General features: G+C 44.8%; 1 protein-coding gene across 2 annotated transcripts in view; it reads right to left on the bottom strand.

Moving 5' to 3' along the window:
• The window catches only part of brun (trafficking protein particle complex subunit brun), a 642817-nt gene that overhangs the window by 464904 nt on the left and 157087 nt on the right, over positions 1 to 20826 (bottom strand). For both annotated transcript variants that reach the window (XM_072289153.1, XM_072289154.1), the window contains exons 6-7: positions 20622 to 20794; positions 1241 to 1312 (exon numbers count right to left, since the gene is read on the bottom strand). In XM_072289153.1, the coding sequence (XP_072145254.1) occupies positions 1241 to 1312; positions 20622 to 20794 (245 nt within the window). The remainder of the gene's footprint in view (positions 1 to 1240; positions 1313 to 20621; positions 20795 to 20826) is intronic.

Genomic DNA, 20826 nt, shown 5'->3' with positions numbered 1-20826 from the left:
CACCTTCTTTCGCTTGCAAAACTATCTTGTTACTAATCGCTCAAAGGACTACAGCTTGTTTGTCGCTCGTTCAGTGCACACAGGGGGTGCACATAAAAAGGATGCCGCCGCGCATCCGTTTCCATTGCTTTTTTTTTTTTTTCTTTTTTGACAATCGTGAGAACTAATTGCCTCTGGTTGGCGATAAGATGAAGAGTACCGGAAGTTTGTCACATGTTTTGCTTTTTTTGACGGCCACACAACCACACAGTTTTCTTGAGTACACAGTTCAATTATGCTATGGACATAAATATTCGCGTAAGAGCAGGAACAGGTGAGAGTTGCGAAATAGACTCGTGTGCGCGTTTTCAAAGCCTTGAACTATGTGTACAACAATGCATCAAATTTTTAATTCTCATAACTTTATTTGCTTTTTTATTGTTGTTATTCATGAATGAGGAGTACATATATATACCAACGCAAAATATTTTTTTCTCACATTACGGTCACCCTAGAAAAATTGCGGTGAATTTTTTTTGAAATAAGTTTTTAAGAAGAATTGGAATCCGCAATAAAAAAAAAACGACCCTCAAAAGTTTAACTGTATAGCTGCCTTCCCAAAGGCTCCCCCTCCAGAAAACATTACTGTAGTCTATGGTATCCCATACTTTATAATTTTGACATGGGAGTGGTAGTGCTTGAGATAACTTAAAACCTTTGCCTAATGCTTTGCAAAATGATTTGCTAATATTATTTGGGGGAAACGGTACCTTGCCGAGTTGGTTGTGCAGCCATCACAACATAATCCTCAGATGCCGACTTTATCTACCATCACCTAACCACCATTAATTGCGTATTCGCCATTTGGTTCCTGGTTCGGCAACTTCTTGCGATTATGCTGGAACCATGGGCATAGTAAAGAAGTTTTCTTAGACCCCGACTTTGCATAGACTGGCCGAGTAAACTGGCCCGATTTCGGAGTAATCAGAGATGACGGCTAGACAGCAGTGCACAGCAGTACAATGCCAACGCAAAGGTTCTGGTGCACGTTGTAACCCTGGAGGCAGCTATAACAGTACGTCGTTGTAGGAGCAGGAGTGCACAATTTTTAGTAACTGCCACCACTGAGGGTGTAAATAGGATGTCGCCCAAGTATACACAGCCCCCATGACATGGCATCCTCAGAGCCTTCCAATTCAATAACAAAAAGATGATACATGCAGACGGTGAACTGTACTCGGTGACTCAGCACAAAGCGCACCTTTTCTGCCTCTGACGGGGCCATGTTCATGGAGACGACACTCTGGACAAATTCCGCTGCACCCAGGGGACGCTGCACAAACACAAATGAAGATGCGCTACATCACACAGACCATCAATAGTCGCAATTGCAAATGCCGACTCGTACTGCTTTGTCAGTGCTCAAGATCTGACGCCCTAACAAGGCACATTTACTGTTATTTACCTTATTTATTTACCCCGAACATGTTCTTAAGCATTATGCAGAGGGAAATACAAAAAGAAGTATGTTTCAAATGACACTTGTGAAAAATATTGACAAATCAATATTTCAGAAATCCCTAAGTTTCATGGCAGCAAAAAGTTTTTATTCACCCGACTGTAGCACGAAGCTACAATAAAACATATACAGGCTCCCTAGAAAGAAACCTTTGGTGCCGAAAATCAAACTGGTCATCTGGGGACCAAACTGAACCAATGCCTTTCTGGTGTGGCCACTGCAAGATGAGAGCTGCGGCCTGCCCTGTCCTTTTTTTCTTTTCCCTGTGCATCTTGCACGGCACGTTAATAGTTCACTTACGACATAGGATTTTCGGTGCACAGATCAAACACAGATAAACTAGAATGCTTGCAGAAATGTGCAAACCATTTTGTGTGCAGCAATGATGACTTCAAAATAAGATCCAGTGTTCTTGTCACAGAGCTGAAATAGCCTTTACTATCGAAAAGAGTTAGATACTTGTAGTTGTGCCTCTTCCACATCTTTCATGAAATGACAACTGTGTACAAAAAAATCCACGAACCATTTTGTTTATTGACTGATTGTTAACACCCTCAAGCACTGGAGCGCTGAAGAGAAAAGCAGGGTTGTAATCACAAGAGAAATTGCACAAGGAGACAAAAAAAAAATGGGGCATCATTATATAATACAGCGTAGTCCACTTATAAGGATATTGAAAGAGGCACCGGTAACCAGTAGCTTGTGTAGAGGAGCTGCTATTGCTGCGAAGTTGCGTATAAACCTACGAAAATATGACGCCAAGCCGAGGAAACTACGTAGATCTTTCTGTTGCTGGGGGCGAGGAAACTGAAGAACGGCACTAATCTTGTCGGGGTCAGGCTGGATGCCATCTTTTGAGACGACGTGACCCAATACTTTTATTGTTTTGGTTGCAAATTTGCATTTTTTTGTATTGATCTGGAGACCAGCATTCGCAAGGCACTTGAGAACTTCGTCTAATCGTTGAAGATGTTGGCTGAAGTCAGACGAAAAGATGACAATATCGTCCAGATAACAGAGGCATGTCTTCCATTTTAGACCACGAAGTACGTTGTCTATCATGCGCTCAAATGTGGCAGGAGCATTGCAAAGGCCAAAAGGCATCACGTTAAATTCATAAAGGCCATCCGGTGTAGCGAATGCGGTCTTTTCTTTGTCAGTCTCGTTCATCGGAAGTTGCCAATATCCTGATCGAAGATCAATGCTGGAGAAATACTCCGCCCCTTGTAGTGTGTCCAAAGCGTCGTCAATTCGAGGTATTGGATATACGTCCTTGCGTGTGATCTTATTGAGCGCTCGATAATCCACGCAAAAGCGAACTGAGCCATCTTTCTTCTTTACCAGGACCACGGGAGACGCCCATGGGCTAGATGAAGGTCGTATTATCTTCCGCGCAAGCATGTCAGCGACCTGTTGTTCAATGACCTTTCGTTCGGACGGCGATACACGATAGGGGCGTCGTCGTATTATAGCGGAACCTTCGGTTTCGATACGGTGTGTAGCCGCAGGAGTTTGGCTCAACACAGAGGAACAGCTATCGAAACAGGCTTTGTGTTTTGCCAAGACCACCATTAAGGCTTCGGACTGCGCGGCTGTTAGGTCAGAACCAAGAACGGCTGGAGGAGGGAAAGAATCATCCAAACCTGAGGTTGGTGCTGGCGATGAAGAAGGGCAAAGCGTGACTAGAGAGATTGGGTGAGTGTCGGCGAGGGTTGCCACAGTCATCCCTTTGGGCAGCATCACAGGATCTGGGGTCGTGTTGCAAGCAGACAGAAGGGCGCGGCCGCGTGAAAACCGGACGAGACAGGTGGCAATGAGAATTCCGCGAGAAGTACAGCGGGAAGAAGGGGCGACTAGGGCGTCTCCGTCGGCGATCTGACTGGACGTTACGGCTACAACGTCTTCGTGACCAGGACGCAGGACGTAGTCTGAAGCGAGGACCAAGTACACGCATGAAAGTGAAGAGTCCGCAACAGGTTCAAGCTCTGTATCTGTGATGTGGACAACTTCTTCTCTACAATATTAAGAACGAAAAATCCTACTGATATAACCAATCATCGCCGTATCTGAACTGCTGTAAAGAAGAAGCTGCCAAACATACCTTTGGAGCTTTGAAACAAAATTTGCCACAAGCGAAAAAAAAAAGGACACTGTAGGAAGTAGACTGAAAAATAAAATGTTTATTCCTCTATACAGTGCATCAAGTGTTAGGCATGCTGAAATAGTCCACAAGCTGCACAAGCTGTGTCCAGCTGCTGTTCGAACCAACGTTACTAGACTAGCTTCAGTTGTAAAACTCCCCGCCCGCGCGCTTACAGCCGCTGTCGCCACTTCTGTGACAACCGCCAGAGGGCAACGCTGTTCCATCGGGCTCTAATGCAGACGCCTCGTCACAGCCTTGAGCTCGTGCGGACGGGCAGTTTGCGCGTGTTTCACGCTCGCTGGCATCCTTCCTTGTCCAAATTAGTGATACCACGAGAAAGCGGCATCCACCTACAGCAATAAGATTTATTGCGCCAGTTCGTTAATACTGAAAGAAGGGTAAACTGCACGAAAGGAAGAAACGCATACAGCGAAGCGCAGAAGCTGCGTTCCTAAATTATACGAGGAAAATGCCAGCAAACTTGAGAGTAGAAAAAAATCAAGAGGCAGACAGAGACAAAGAGACAGGAAGGTGGCTTGTCACCACCTTCCTGGTCACCACCAGCCACCTTCCTGTCTCTTCGTCTATGTCTGCCTCTTGATTTTTTCTACTCTCAAGTTTGCTGGCATTTTCCTAGTATAACCATGTACCAACAAGCCCAACAAGCCACTCTCATGAGCGTTTCTAAATGTCGTGTGTTTCTTCATGTCGTCTTAACGTTTCGCGCAGTTTAGGCTCACGAGCCAGAATATCTGGCCAAAGTGCGTGATTGTAGGATGATCTTCATCCCCACCGAAGCTTCTCACCAAGCCAAAGAAGTGCTACAAAAAGCAAGATGAGGTTGGTCTTTCTACACACAAGCCACAAAAAAAAAAAAAACACAAGAAAAAAAAGGAAGTCGGATTTTTCATTCCGTGAAGATGCTTAATCAGCGAAACTGAAACGTGCGGCCCCTGTGTTTATCACTTGGTTTTAATCCCGAGGGTTCATTAAAGTATTTCTCAGTTATGAGGTTACACACAATCGGCTGCGACGGAGAGAACGACGTCACTGACGGTATGCCTGCAGTCCGCAGTTGTCGCTTGCGTTTGATGTCTCGAGTTTGCTCGGCGGCTGGTTAGCAGCCTTCGCCTGCGATTTGCCGCTTGTGATTCTTCGAAATTAAATTTCTTCAAAATTAAATCTTTCCGTTACGTAAACGGGGCCTCCCCATTACGACAACAGAAGTGAAGTGAAATTCTACGCTGGAAAGATGAACGCCACGCAGCCAGCTGTGGAAGACGACGAGGAACGCGGGAGCAGTGGCACGAGCGCGTGCCGTTGATTTCGCAGAGTGTTCCCGGTCGGCACGAGGAATCGCTCTGTTTCACGCCGAGCGAAGCGTCGCATTGCTGGGAGCACAGAAAAAGTGGTGCGCCGAACTGTCGACATCGTTCTGATAGCGGCCTATGTAGTCAGGTACGCAGCACGTCGGCATCGTCTGCTGATATTCTTAAGAAACTCGGCGAAGGCTACAGTTCCACGGATGACATGCTTGCTGAAATTCGCCGTTCACAACGAACCACAGAATACACCAACGCTGCACCGCGTACTTAGTCTGGCCCGCCCGCGTAGCCGGCCAGTGAGGAAGTGAAGCCGGGTGCGACCGTAGCGCCACGAAGGTGCGGGCGGGTGGCGGTACCGCGCAACGGCGGCGAGTTTTAAAACTGAAGCTAGTCTAGTAACGTTGGTTCGAACAATGATGGCTGTCCTTTAGCTTGCACGAGATCGATGAATGAAAACAACTCTATTGACGACAGCGCACTTTGCATGAACATCGGGTTTGGGATCAAAGACGAGCCTTTGTCAATCTCGTCGTCACTGCCACTGCTGTCGTTGCCTCCGTTGCACAACGCTGCTGTCTATGGCGACAACAATTGCCTCGTCGGAGATCTGTTCGTAGACCGATGCCGCCCCTTCTGCACTCAGAAACTTGTCAATCAAAGCACCATCTGTTTCCTCGTCAGAAGCGATGTGCTCCTAGTGTTCAGCGGCTTCCAGCGTGTAGGTTTCACTATCGTGGGGGGTTTCCCCCCTGGGGCACAAAGTCCCCCTTTCTGAAACAGTTGTTTACGACGAAAAAGGGTCCCCGACGCTCTTTTCATTGATCAGCATGGCCACTGGCTCCGCCCTTCATGATTGCTGCACTCCCAGATTTCAGAATTGTTGATATCCCCCGCTCATACTATTATGAGTCTTGCAAAATTAGCACCTTAGTCTCAGGCAACACAGCTTTGCACTTTGATGGCACCATCTTCTACAAACTGGGCAGTTTACTGCTATGGGACTGCTTTCACAAAGCATTTCTGCACTCACTGAGTGAGAGGGAGAGATCGTAAAAAGAGCGAGCGCCACTTCCCATCTCACTTTTTTTTCCCTCTCTCTTCTCGGGACGTGTATATATGGAGCATGATCATATATAACACAGGCACAAATCAGCTGGCACCATCTTGTGGTATGCTGTGCGAATTTGGGATGCTCTGTGGGTTTCACTATCAGCGCGCTTGTCGGGCGCACCGCATGGTAGTGGCAGCTGGTATGAACTCACTAGGCAAACTTCTCGCCCCCTCTCATCATCATTTGTTTAAGGGGAACTTTGCAATGCAAGCGTCAAGCTCAGTCTGCAGGGCAAACACCATCCAGAAGGCAAGATTTTTATTGTTGCCTCTCATATGCGGCCATAACATAACATAACATAACACAAACGTCGCCATCATAACAAACTTTACAGCCATCCATTTTCCATAGTAGCAGACCATCATGCTCTCTGCTCGCTTTCCTCCCTAAAGGATCCCTGGGCTGGCCATCCAGACGGCAAAATTTTTATTGTTGCATCTAACATACAGTCATAACATAACCTAACAAACTTTATGGCCACCCCTTTAACATAGTAACCAACCATGATGCTTTCTGCTGGCTTTTCTCCCTAAAAGATCCCACGGGCTGGCTTGGGCGTTGGGCTTTGAGGCGCCAAGAGTTTTCATACTCTGTGATTCACAAGACCGGACACCTGCACCAAGATGCAAATAGTTTGTTGCATTACCCTGTCGACAGCTCTGACACCTCTGACATCGGGAATGTTGCTTGTGTTTTCTCCGTGTCACAGCTCCGCCTTATCGCTGGTGAGCAATGTCGTGATGCGTGTCGATGCAATGTCGTTATCTGCGCCCAACAATGCTTGCTTATACCTCTTCGTTCTCCAGGATGGTATTTTGTACTGTCTTAATATTCAACCCGAAGGCCCCAATGGGTTTCCGGGGTTTGTATGGCGGCGCGATTGCACAGTGAAATCAAACTGTCACTCCAGGGGTACTCGGAATAGACGAAGCGCTTTATTTTGGATTGCCTCTAAACGTTGGGTCAGATAAGCTTGATGTGGATTCCAGACTATGTGGCTATATTCGAGGATGGGACGCACGAGAGATCTGCAGTTTGATAATTCAACATTGGGTGGCACTGCTGCTAACTTTCTGCAAAGAAAGCGCCCCATTTCAATGTTGTTGTTATTGTTCTATACCTATATACCTCCTATATGAATATAACAATCAAACCCTGGCCCTAAGTCCCCAGCAGCTGCAAAGCAACTGAACATGGCGGCGGTCAGACCCGTGATGCAGCAAAGGGTGCTAAGACTCTCTGGATCTGGACAGGCCGCCATTGGAATCTGAACCTGGCAACGTTTAACGTTGGAACGCTATCTAGTGAGGCGAGTCTAGCAGTGTTATTGGAGGAATTAGAGGGTAGTAAATGGGATATAATAGGGCTCAGTTAGGTGCTACAGTGCTAAAAAGCAGGCACATTCTGTGCTACCAGGGCTTTGAGGAAAGACAAGAACTAGGAGTCAGATTCCTGATTAATAACAATATAGCGGGTAACATACAGGAATTCGATACCACAAACGAGAGGGTGGCAGGCCTTGCGTGAAGCTTAATAAGAGGTATAAATTGAAGTCCGTATAGGTCTACATGCCTACATCTAGTCATGATGACCAGGAAGTCGAAAGCTTCTATGAAGCTGTGGAATGGGCGATGGGTAAAGTCAAAACAAAATACACTCTACTGATGGGCGACTTCAATGTCACGGTAAGCAAGAAGCAGGCTGGAAACAAGTTAGAGGGGGAATATGGCATAGGTTATAGGAATGGCAGAGGAGAGTTAGTAGTAGAGTTTGCAGAATGGAATAATTTGCGGATAGTGAATACCTTCTTCCACAAGTGGGGTAACTGAAAGTGGATGTGGAGAAGCTCGAATGGTGAGACAAGAAATGAAATAGACTTCATACTCTCTGCTAACCCTGGCATCATACATGATGTGGGCGTGCTCGGCAAGGTGCGCTGCAGTGACCATGGGATGGTAGGATCTCAAATTAGCCTGCACTTGAGGAGGGAATGGAAAAAACTGGTACATAAGGTGGGGATCAAGGAGTTAGCAGTAAGAGGGAAAATAGAGGAATTCCAGATCAAGCTACAGAACAGGTATTCAGCCTTAACTCAGGAAGAGGACCTTAGTGTTGAAGCAATGAACGACAATCTTATGGGCATCATTAAGTAGTGTGCAATAGAAGTCGGTGGTAACTCCGTTAGAAAGGATGCCAGTAAGCTATCGCAGGAGACGAAAGATCTGATCAAGAAATGCCAATGTATGAAAGCCTCTAACCCTACAGCTAGAATAGAACTGGCAGAACTTTCGAAGTTAATCAACAGGCGTAAGACAGCTGACATAAGGAAGTATAATATGGATAGAATTGAGCATGCTCTCAGGAATGGAGGAAGCCTAAAAGCAGTGAAGAAGAAACTAGGAATAGGCAAGAATCAGATGTATGCGTTAAGAGACAAAGCCGGCAATATCATTACTAATATGGATGAGATAGTTCAAGTGGCTGAGGAGTTGTATGGAGATTTATACAGTACCAGTGCCACTCACGACGATAATGGAAGAGGGAATAGTCTAGAGGAATTTGACATCCCGCAAGTAACGCCGGAAGAAGTAAAGGCTTGGGAGCTATGCAAAGGGGGAAGGCAGCTGGGGAGGATAAGGTAACAGCAGATTTGTTGAAGGATGGAGGGCAGATTGTTCTAGAAAAATTGGCCACCCTGTATACGCAATGCCTCATGACTTCGAGCGTACCGGAATCTTGGAGGAACGCTAACATAATCCTAATCCATAAGAAAGGGGACACCAAAGACTTGAGAAATTATAGACCGATCAGCTTACTGTCTGTTGCCTACAAAGTATTTACTAAGGTAATCGCAAATAGAATCAGGAACACCTTACACTTCTGTCAACCAAAGGACCAGGCAGGTTTCCGTAAAGGCTACTCAACAATAGACCATATTCACACTATCAATCAGGTGATAGAGAAATGTGCGGAATATAACCAACCCTTATATATAGCTTTCATTCATTATGAGAAAACGTTTGATTCTGTCGAAACCTCAGCAGTCATGGAGGCATTACGGAATCCGGGTGTAGACGAGCCGTATGTAAAAATACTGAAATATATCTATAGAGGCTCCACAGGCACTGTAGTCCTCCATAAAGAAAGCAACAAAATCCGAATAAAGAAGGGCGTCAGGCAGGGAGATACAATCTCTCCAATGCTATTCACAGCGTGTTTACAGGAGGTATTCAGAGACCTGGATTGGGAAGAATTGGGCATAAAAGTTAATGGAGAATACCTTAGTAACTTGCGATTCACTGGTGATATTGCCTTGCTTAGTAACTCAGGGGACCAATTGCAATGCATGCTCACTGACCTGGACAGGCAAAGCAGAAGAGTGGGTCTAAAAATTAATCTACAGAAAACTAAAGTAACATTTAACATTCTTGGAAGATAACAGCAGTTTATGATGGGTAGCGAAGCACTGGAAGTGGTAAGGGAATACATCTATTTAGGGCAGGTAGTGACCGCGGATTCGGATCATGAGACTGAAATAATCAGAAAAATAAGAATGGGCTGGGGTGCGTTTGGCAGGCATTCTCAGATCATGAACAGCAGGTTGCCATTATCGCTCAAGAGAAAAGTTTATAACAGCTGTGTCTTACCAGTACTCACGTACGGGGCAGAAACCTGGAGGCTTACGAAAAGCGTTCTACTTAAATTGAGGACGACGCAACGAGCTATGGAAAGAAGAATGATAGGTGTAACGTTAAGGGATAAGAAAAGAGCAGATTGGGTGAGGGAACAAAGGCGAGGTAATGACATCTTAGTTGAAATCTAGAAAAGAAATGGGCATGGGCAGGGCACGTAATCAGCAGGGAAGATAACCGATGGTCATTAAGGGTTACGGACTGGATTCCAAGAGAAGGGAAGCGTCGCAGGGGGCAGAAGAAAGTTAGGTGGGCAGATGAGATTAAGAAGTTTGCAGGAACAACATGGCCACAATTAGCACATGACCAGGGTAGTTGGAGAAGTATGGGAGAGGCCTTTGCCCTGCAGTGGGCGTAGCCAGGCTGATTATAATGATGATGATTATGTTACTGTTACCCCCAAATATTTAAACGATTCTGTACGGCAACAGCTGATCCTATGATATTGCAGGGGAATCGTAATGGCTTTTTTAACACATTATCAACATACAGGCAGTCTGGCTTAAAGTTATGCCCATACCCCATTCTTGGCCTCAACTGGCAAGACAATGAATTTAATTTTACTTGGTCGGCTTGTATTCATATTGTCGTGCATATGGTGCAATCATCTACGAAAAGTCTTAATGTCACTCCCGGCTCAATCTAAAGGTGCAGATCATTTACATATATTAAATGTAATATAGGACATAACACACAGCCCTGTGGAACCCCTGAAAAGACTTCCAAGCATTCAGCCTCTGTTTTGCCCACTTTAAATGCACTGCCTGCGGTTGGAAAGGCATGCACTTATCCAGGATACTATTTTGTCTTCAATTCCAATGGCACTAATTTTGTTATTTATCTTCCAATGCATTACCTTGTCGAACGCCTTCGAAAAGTGAATGAATACAGTTAAACCTGGATGTGACGAACCTCTATGTAACGAATTCCTGGATTTAACGAAGTTTTTGAATTCCCCAACGCCCCCATTGAAGCCTATGTATTTTCAACCTCGATGAAACGAACGCATTGCAGCGGTTAACCTTGACGTAACGAACCCGCAAAGCTGATCAGTCATTACTTTTTGCACTTTTAAGGAAAATTCGGCCATAGAAATGCACTAGATTAGTGAATATTAATACTGTACGGAGCCAGCAGCTACGAAAACGCCTGGGATCGCCGCGACCAAGCAAAGTTAGCGAAGATGACGGTGATTGCGGAGCCTTCTCAGGCTTTGCTTGTCTCGCATGACACCAGGTGACATTTGTAGCAGCAATTGATTTCTTTTGCAGAATTTTTTTTTGTATGAAGTTGAGGACAAGCATTCTCATTTTGTGATTTTCATTTGTTTCAATGGCTTAGACACACTTCTGTGTAAAAATTCACTTTAAAAGCAATGCTGATGGCCCGTTCTTTCATAGCCAGGGTGGAGGAAGGGAGAGGGGGGAGGAACGATGATGAATGACGATGCGTTGCATTCGCCATTTTGCATGCTGTCCTGTGTCTGCACATGTACAGTGCTCACGGAATGAAATGGGACACGGAGCATTTACTAGAACCCTACATATGTGCAAAGTACGCGAGAGCGCCACGTCATGTCGCTAGGAATTTGGTCACCAAAGGTGACGAGGACTCTGATGTAAGTGTATGCGCCAGAATTACGTCGATATGAAACGAACTGCAACCGGTTGAAACGAAAGTTTACGCATTACTTAGCCCTAAATTGACGCGTTTCATTCCGTGAGCACTGTACGTGTGTCAACTGTGCTCTGGTGCTGGTTTATCCGACTTGTTTTGGAGGTGTTAGGCCTCCCTGTTGGCGTGTAGTCGTGCGTCTCCACTTGTAACTGCGTATATATTTGCCAATATTGCCAATATTTTCTGAGTGGTTAAAGGAATTTAACCAGGACGTCATGCGGCAAGGCTGACAAGTTTGCCTACTGCTGGACAATTGCTCGGCGCACCACGTCAAAGGCCTACAGCTGTTGAACATCGAACTGCATTACTTCCCGGCCAACTGCAAGTCCCTAATACAACCCCTGGACAAAAGGGTGAATAACAGTTTTAAATGCTGTTACCGGCGCCAACTAATCCTGAAGATAATTCTTGACATCCGTGTGGAACGGGAAATGAAGATTGACATTTATCAAGAAGTCGAGAAACTTGCTGCCTCCTGGCAACAGGTCAGGGCAGAAGTTATTGCGGATTGCTTTTTAAAGGCCAGAATAGAGAAAAACGCACGGGCTGGTGCCGACTACGAGGAGGAAGACCTTTCTACTCTGTCCGATGTGGCTGAAGGATGGAATGAGCTAAGCACTAACGGTGGTGTACCCAACGACGTTGAACTGAGTGACTTTTTGTTTGCCGACTACGCCACCGTGGCTACAGAAGAAATGACTAATGCAACAGTAGCTGAAAGCATGCAAAATCGCGATGGCGATGATGCCTGTGAGGCAGATCCATGTGACGTACCTATTGCAAAGGAGGTGATGGACGCAATGGACATCTTGCGCCATTTCGTCGGCTCGCGCGACGATGACGGAGCTTTACACAATTTAGTTGCTTTGGAGTGGCGTGTTGTGCCTTTACTCGTGCAGAAGAAGCAAGCGGAAATTACACAGTTCTTCGCTGTAAAAGAAATGCTTCAAGGGTGGGTTCACCTTCACAGATATCTTGAGCCATTTGGTTTCGTTTCTGCGTCATTCGTACGAGCCTTCACGCAAAACCTGAATGTAATGAAAATCTGCATGTAACGAAAACCTGCATGTAACAAAAAATTGCGAGCTTCTGTCAACTTCGTTATATCCAGGTTTAACTGTATTAAATCAGCTTGAAGACGACAGTTAATCACAGCCGCAAAGTCATGCACTATTTCTAGAAGTTGTGTCACCGTAGAAACTCCTTTGCGAAACCAATGTTGTTTGGAGTACAGTAAGTTGTGTTCATCGAGGTAGGTCATAATTGCTTTATTAATTATATGTTCCATGTGCTTACAGCAAGAGCTGGTTAGTGAAATTGGCCTGTACATGTAAATGCTCAACTTGTTACTGCCTTTATGGATAGGGATGACTTTTGCACTTAGCCTGTTTGCTGGTAGGATAGAGGTTTTCACAGATGCACTGAATATTTTGTAGATAAAAGGCAGTTGTTCTGCATAGCACCTTCGAAACGTATTAGAAGTATTGTTTGCTCCTGGAGACTTTTTGACATCCATTTGCAGCAGCAAGTTAAATATTTCTTGTTCAGTGAACACTACTGATGCCATTGTTATCCCCAAGACTAAGACAAGTTCCTGCTCTATAGGAGCAGTAGAGCGAGTAAGAACCGACTGAAAATGTGCGTTGAAGGCATTCGCTATTACGCGTGTGTTGTCAGTAATTTCGCCATAATTTTCTAATTCATAGCAGAACTTTCAGGCCTGGATAGGTAGTGCCAAAATTTATGTGGTTGTTGCGCCATGAAAATTGTCAGCGTTGTAGAAAAAATGGTGTTATGCGAGGACGTTATTGCAGCCTTAAGTTCACCGGAGAGTCTGTGAATGTAGTCCGAATTACCTCCGTTTCTACGCACACACCGTATTTTTCTTCTCTTATGAATAATGTTATGTGTTATCCACAGTGATTTACGTTTTATAAGCTTTACTTTAGTTGGGATAACGTTACTTTCACAGCACACGTTTCACAGCCTATAGTTTTCGCACCTTTCCAGACACTTGGTTGTGTTTCCAAATAATCGATGACACCGTCGTCATCATCAGCTCTGACATAATTTTTTACAACTATGTGCTTTCCGTGCGTGGAGGCCCCAATATTATCGCACCTGACCTTAATTGTTAATGCTAGTAGTTTGTGGTCTGATATGCCATCTTCTACTGTTAGTTCCGATAAGTTATGTAAGTCAAATGCAAGGTTCAGTATTGAACTGCTTTGTCCTTGAATACGTGTAGGCACCTTCACCAGCTCATTCAATAAAAAGCTAAAGCCAATGCTTAGAAGTAGTTTGCATCTTGAGACCTCCTTGCTAGTAATTTTGAATGTGTTCCAGTCGACAGAAGAAAGATTAAAATCACCTATTAGGACCACTTTGCTTCTCTCTTTAACTCTGCCGGATAGGAAGTCGTGAATTTGTGTAATGTACTTATAAGAAGCATTTGGTTTCCTGTAGATGCCTCCTATTAGTATTGCTATGTCTTGCCCTATTATAGTACACCAAACACTTTCATGGTTAGCAATGCATCCCACTGCACAAAAAGACAAACTCTGTTTTATTGCAATTGTCACACTGCCCCTACAACTATTGCGATCAGATCGTAAGATCGAGTAAGTTGGAGGGGTTAGATCAGAATCATGAATACCGGAATGTAGCTATGTTTCGTTAATGATGATAATGTCAGGAGAGTACAACAGTATTAGTTGTCTAAATTTTTCAATTTTGCTGACTATGCTGCGCGCATAAAAACATATCAAAGACAGTGAATCTGCACTTTGACATTGTCACGTTCGGGCAGCTTTAGGTTTCTCGGAATCTGCTTGACGGTTTCCTCTGAGCAGTACTCTTGAATTTTTTGTCTCGTCTCAGACGTACAACTTGTCGTTTACTTCATGTTTGTTGTAGACAAGGGTAACCTTACCTCTATTTTCTTTTTCGGCTTTGCATGACTGCCAAAGCTTACTGCATATAGAGTGAATGGGTGCTGAGAAATTCTCCGAAATAGATAAAGAACTGCCTTTCAGTTTGAAACAGTTTCGAAGCACAGACATTTTCTCAGTGAAGCTATAAAGGCGCAGTATGAGAGGTCAAACTTGTTTTTTTTTGTTATTTTACCTATACAGTGAACACGCTCGAATGATTGAACATCTGCACCTATCTTGCTTTTTAGAATATCATTAACGACTACCTGCCTCAGATCAGTGGCTGTTTTGTCAGCTCGTTCCATCATCCCATAAGTGACGTTATTACGGCGGCTTCTACTTTCTAGCTTGTCAAGTTTGTTATTCAGATGTTCCATTTATGTACACACAAGATTAACTTTCTCTTCAAACTTGATCAACTTTTCACTGTGTTGTTTGAAAGACGCAAACGAGGTTTCAATTTCCGCTAGCCGAGATTGAACATTATAAAATCCGGCTTCTGAAGTTTTCTGTGAACATTTAATTTCCTTAACATAACATGTTCTAATATTTCTTCAATCATGCTCAGGCCTGGGTTTTTGCTCAACGTCACCACCAAGCAACAGAATCAAGCAGATCATACCAAAGAAATCAAAGAAGATGCGCCGGGGCCATGGCAGCACCACTAAACGGACGTTATTACTTCTAACACTTAACCAATGCCTATTTGTTACTGACCTGTATGACAAAGAAGTGGTGGTTACTCGTGACATCTGTGACGGTTCTGCCAAGCCCACTGAAGGGAACCCCTGGTTGCTGTGGCCTTTTATAAGCATTCGTTGATGTCGCTGTTGTTGCTCGTTGACCTCATCTGGCATTGTTGCTGCAGCCATGGCTGGTGCACTCTCCACGTGTGCGGTCATTGTTGTAGCCGGGTGCAGCGATAACGCCACGGTGCTGTTTGTACTTGTGCATGGTAGAGTCACTGTGCCCAGCATGTAATGCTGAGCAATTGGTGTAGGTGCAGAATGGCCAGTAATTCCAGCCAGGCCAAGCTCTGTCTTCGAGTGCATTGATGATGATATTTTACAGGCTCCCACCCTCCCAACTTGCACTGAGATAGGCTTTGGCCGGCTATTCTATGCGCCCTTCAAGAGGGTAGATGCTGGGGTAGATGCTGTTCACAGATCTTCTGAGAAATACTTTGTTGCCTGTCCAAAGTAGACAAGTCCTTGTTGTTCCGTCGCATCCAGAGTAACCTTTTTCAATTCGGCACATTTTCCTAAATGTTCTTAGCACCCAGTCAATTAACACCACACTGCCTTTGGACCGTGCTTTTGCTTGTAGCATCTTGGCTTTGACAGCAGCTCCTATTTTCTTGAGGTATTCACGATGCCATCCTTTCCACCAAGCTTTCACGGGTTCGCACCTACTTTTCCATGCTTCCTCATTGTCTCCGTTGTATGGCCTTGTTTGTCCGTCTTGAAGCTATTGCCGATGGTCTATGATGTGTACAGGCGTCAGTGGCGTGGGCTCATTAGGTTTGCCATACACGTATGTTAACGGTCAATTGTTAGGCGCTCCTCTGACTTCTGCTACAATTGCACATAGCTCCTCCACTGAAGTTGTTTTTCTCTAGATCATTTCTCGTACCGATGTGTTTAGGCTTCGTATGAGGTACTCGTAAAATTCTCCCCAGCATGTTGCACACTCTGTCATTTTTTCCCATTGTATTTGGTGTATACTGCAGTAATCCTTCACCCATTTGTGCCCAACAGCTTCAAGCATTCTGTTTATTTCCTTCTCAGCTTTCGTAAAGGTCCTGGCGTTGACAGAGTAGATTATGGCAGGTATACCCCGTCGTGAGGTGAACTGCTGGAAAGCTTGTAAAAAACAGGATGTCGACATGTCATTGGTCATCTGTCATGTCAAGTGTACTCCTCTTGTTACCACACAGGTAAAAATTACTACGTATTGTTCAACAATTTTGTTTTTGTTTTTCGCAAAAAGTGTTCTGATGAAGTCAACTTCCATGAATTGAAATGGCCCTGATTTGCTGTCCGTCGGGAGAGGAGGCTTACCATATTTACTCGAATCTAACATGCACCTTTTCTGTAATAAAGTGGGTCCAAAAATTGCATATTCGTTAAAATTGAGTACGACCCTAAATCGATGTTACCATATCGCAATCGCGATTCAAAAAACATCCGCCTCATACGCACTCCTAGCCTAGCTGCCTTCCTGCATGTGCATAACTCCATGTTGTATGTGCAACCAGGCGTTGGTGTAACCTAGTCTACCACCTGACTTCCCGTTTTCTGCGTTTATTCAATCAGCATGGAAGTGCCGACCACGAAGACACGCCGAATCCACCATGATGCCGCATTTAAAAGGAAAGTTATGTGCCCGAAGACGGACGGAAATCGGGCCGCATCACGGCATCCGGAGTTCCCGAAACTTGCGTGCAGGACTGGCACAAACAGAAGGAGAATATTTTCACCAGCAAAACAACAAGGAAGCGTTTCAATGGGCCCAAAGCAGGGCCACTTCGCCAAAATAGAGGAGCTGCTCGCGGGACACGTGCAATAGCAGCCAGCAGCACAGCGGCCTGTGAGGACCGATCTGCTCAAAGGATGGGCACTGCAGTTAGCCCTACAGAAAGGGCTAAAGCGGAGTGACTTTAAAGCGAGCCTGTGCTGGCTATAAAATTTTATGAAAAGAAAAGGCTTTTCTCTTCAAGGCGGACAGGGATATGGCAAAAATTGCCAGAAGAATATAAAGAGAAATTGCACTGTTTTCAGCGGTACATTTTGAAGTTGCACCATAGAAATGGCTACCACTTCGGACAGATTGGAAATGCCGATCAGACGCCGCTCTACTTTGACATGCCTGCCACTACAACCGTTGCAAAGAAGAGGGTGAAGCAAGTGCGCGTTTTGTCTTCTGACCACGAAAAAACTAGAGTCACCGCAATGCTTTGTTGCACTGCGGATGGGCACAAGCTGCCCCCGTATCTTATCTTCAGACGGAAGATGCTCCCGAAAGGAATCGTGTTTCCGAGTGGCATGATTGTGTGCACAAATGAAAAAGGTTGGATGACCAAGGACTTGGTCACTGGCTGGATTGATAACGTTTGGTGGAAGAGACCCGGCGGCAGTTTGGGTCTGCGTGGGATGCTTGTGCTCGACGCGTTCAGGTGCCACCTTCACCAGTGCATCAAGGACAAGCTGGCTGCATACAATACCGACCTTGTCGTGATACCCGGCAGCATGACATCGCAGCTCTAGCCGCTCGATGTTTGTTTGAACAAACCAGTGAAAGATAGAATTCGGGCACTCTGCACCGAATGGCTTGTCATTGGCTGCCACGAATTCACCCCCACCAATAAAATGAAGTATTCCACGCTGCAGGACTTTGCTGGATTGGTGAAAGATGCATGATGCATGATCCCGTCTGCCATGGTCAACAAGCCTTTAAGTGCGGGATTTCAAATGGCATGGACGGCACCGAGGATGAAATGCTTTGGTCTATTGATAGAGATAAAGAGTTGTCTGACAGCGACGAGTGATATCTATTGCCCCACACGACTCGTACCGGCGCAGTGAAAATCTTGGCGGCAAGGTGTGCCGCTACCATTTGTGTTTTTATTCATCATAACTTTAGTATATTGGGAATAAATCCGTTTTTTGCAAATGAGAGAAAATAGTATTTCTATATGAAATCACGAGGTGCGCAGTATTGTACTTTTTTTTTTGGTCATGGAAAATGAGTGCGCGTTACAATCGAGGGTGTGTTGCAATCGAGTAAATACAGTAATTTGAGTAGCCGGTCTTGTGTTATGCCTCTTGCAGACGATTCATTTGTTTAAAACTCTTTTTACAGAAGTGTACTGGCTTGGGCTAGTTGATTACAACTTATAATCAATGTTATCTGTGCGCCACTTGGAACGAGAACTGGGGGACAACAGACACAAGCGCGAACTTTGAACTGGTTTTAATAGTAGCAAGTAGGTAAACCTACCTACATAAATGTGACATAACTTGAATGACATCATAAAGTATGCATGTGAAATCAACAAGACGGACTTGCACACATGCATTTGCAATAGCAGGATAAATTCTAAATAATAATAATTGTCATACCCAAGGCACACATGTTGATGGCCTACGCATCTATTGCTCCTCTTTCGCAAACTCCGGCCCCGTTAAGGTAACTGATTTTCTTGCGTGATGGTCCCAATGAAGCCACACTGACGCAGTTTTTCCTAAGGTGATGAATTTTTGCCACTTCAGTTATCTCACATGTAGTCTGATTATTGTGCTTGGCTACACCCTTGCAGTTGGTGAACAACGGCTTACAACCACAATCCCAACAGTGTAAATCCAAGTGCCCTTGCACCATCCTGTGTACATTACTATTATTAACGAATCAATTTGAAAAATTTTTGCACTAGAACATTCCCTAGAGGGCACGTAACCACCTCCAGCATATAGCAATTTGCTATCCAGCCTGGTGAGGGGCCCTTTAAGCGGTGCTTCTTACTAGTGAAGAGGTTGCACTGTATCATGATTTGTGATTGAGAACAAAGTAAAATGTGTAATGACGAAGACAGCCCAGGCATTGCTGCGGCCACATGGCTCCTGATGAGAGGAAGACAAAGATCAAAAGATTGCTGTCCCTCATGCTGGCGCTTGGTGGGAACTGCACTGTTCCCGACGTGACTGGGCTTCTCGTTAACCATCAATAAACCCCGTAGCAAATGCAATAAAAAGGCCTATGAATCTATAAGAGGTCTAAGTTTGTTATCACAAGAAACAAATTTTGAGCAGACTACAAAAACAAAAGCACGTTTGAAGTGGTATAAATTAAAGTAGATATTCGCTTTACTAAATCTTTTCTTGTTGCCTTGTACTATTACAAATAAATGATAGGTGAGAAAGCTAGGGCTACGTAAGAAGCATTCTTTCCTTTGCAGTTTGCCCACTTTGTGCTTAGTTGATCAAATTAGTGATATGAAATGCTGTTTGTTCGTTATTGCTTGTACAGGTTTGCTTTTTGCATTTACAAAATAGCACATGCATCTAATACTTTATATCTCCAAAAGCTTTGCTCACCTGAATAGAGGGAAACTCTGATATTGAAATGAGTACTGAACAAAACAGCACACTTTGTTGTGCCTAACCCATTCGGTTGCTCCACTCACACTTGTGAGAACACTCCACAGGCTGTGCTGGCAGCATGGGCACGGCCTCACACAATCGTGCCATAAATCTGCTTGCAGGTAACGAATATCCCACAAAGATGCTTCACCAGTGCTGCCACCATTACTGCCATTATTCTGATTCTTTGCATCTTACCCATTATGCCATCAAAAAAACCTGCAACATGTCTTGGTTGGCTGCTTCCGTTTCGATTTTGTCTCACGAATGGTTTCCGATTACTGTGCTCACAAAAGCTGTTGTTTCTCACCTCTCAGAGGGCAACCACTAGATGCTCACTCGTTTATTGCTCACAGGGGTGCAATTACATCAGAGGCGGGCGCTAGTATTACAAACGATGCCGTCATATACAAACAATGCTGTAATGCCTGCATTTCTTTTCTTGGGACTAACAAAAAATGATTGCCCCTTGTTGGCAATGGAATGAAGGATTACAGCAAGCTACTGACGGGTGCACAACCATGCAATTTTCTGGCATGCACTCAGATCCACGGTTCGATTACCCTGTGGACGTGCATGCCAGTTGCTGTTCTGCAAGCGAGTTGAGCGGCGCTTCCTCCGATGCGGACTACCGCCCAAGTGTCAAATTGGAATATTCCAGTTTACCTACCTTTTTATTCTTGTAAGTACGTATGCAAGCCCATCTTGCGTCTTGAATAAACAATGCATGTATACTTAGGGAAAATATTTTTTGTCAATATGGCCATGCTAAAAAAATTATGGTAAATTCTTCTCGAGGTAGGTCCCTGTGAAGGTTTTAAATCTGCAATAAAAAAAACGCGACCCTGGAGGGTCACTTCTGACAAAAAATATTGACCTCTCAATGGTTGAGCCAATTATCTGCAGTAAATTAAAAATTACACCATTCAATCCACTGCTTAGTTGTGAAACTTGGCCTGTAACTTAATGACACTTAATGCCACATTGCATGCACTTAAGATGGCATCACTTCGCATCAAACAATCACTTAGTGTAAGAAGGACATTTTGTACATGCATACAAACACTGCCAGTAAGTAAAGCACCAATTGAGCATTTGACTCACCCCTTGAGCTGAGAGCCATCGTGCTGCCTTGATGGCACACTCAGCTTGGATGGCTGCCACGGGCGAGTACTTGGCATAGTGGATGCAGCTCTCGCGCAGCTGCTCCCAGCCCTCTTCCACTACTGCTCCACTGCGCCTGCCATCCTCAGGGCTGCCATCTCCTGCAACAGCAGCTAAAACAGCAGGTCATTGGTGTAAAAATCCA

The sequence above is a fragment of the Dermacentor andersoni genome, chromosome 7, assembly GCF_023375885.2.
Source record: "Dermacentor andersoni chromosome 7, qqDerAnde1_hic_scaffold, whole genome shotgun sequence".
NCBI lineage: Eukaryota > Metazoa > Arthropoda > Arachnida > Ixodida > Ixodidae > Dermacentor > Dermacentor andersoni.
This window is presented reverse-complemented; position numbering and strand designations above follow the sequence as displayed.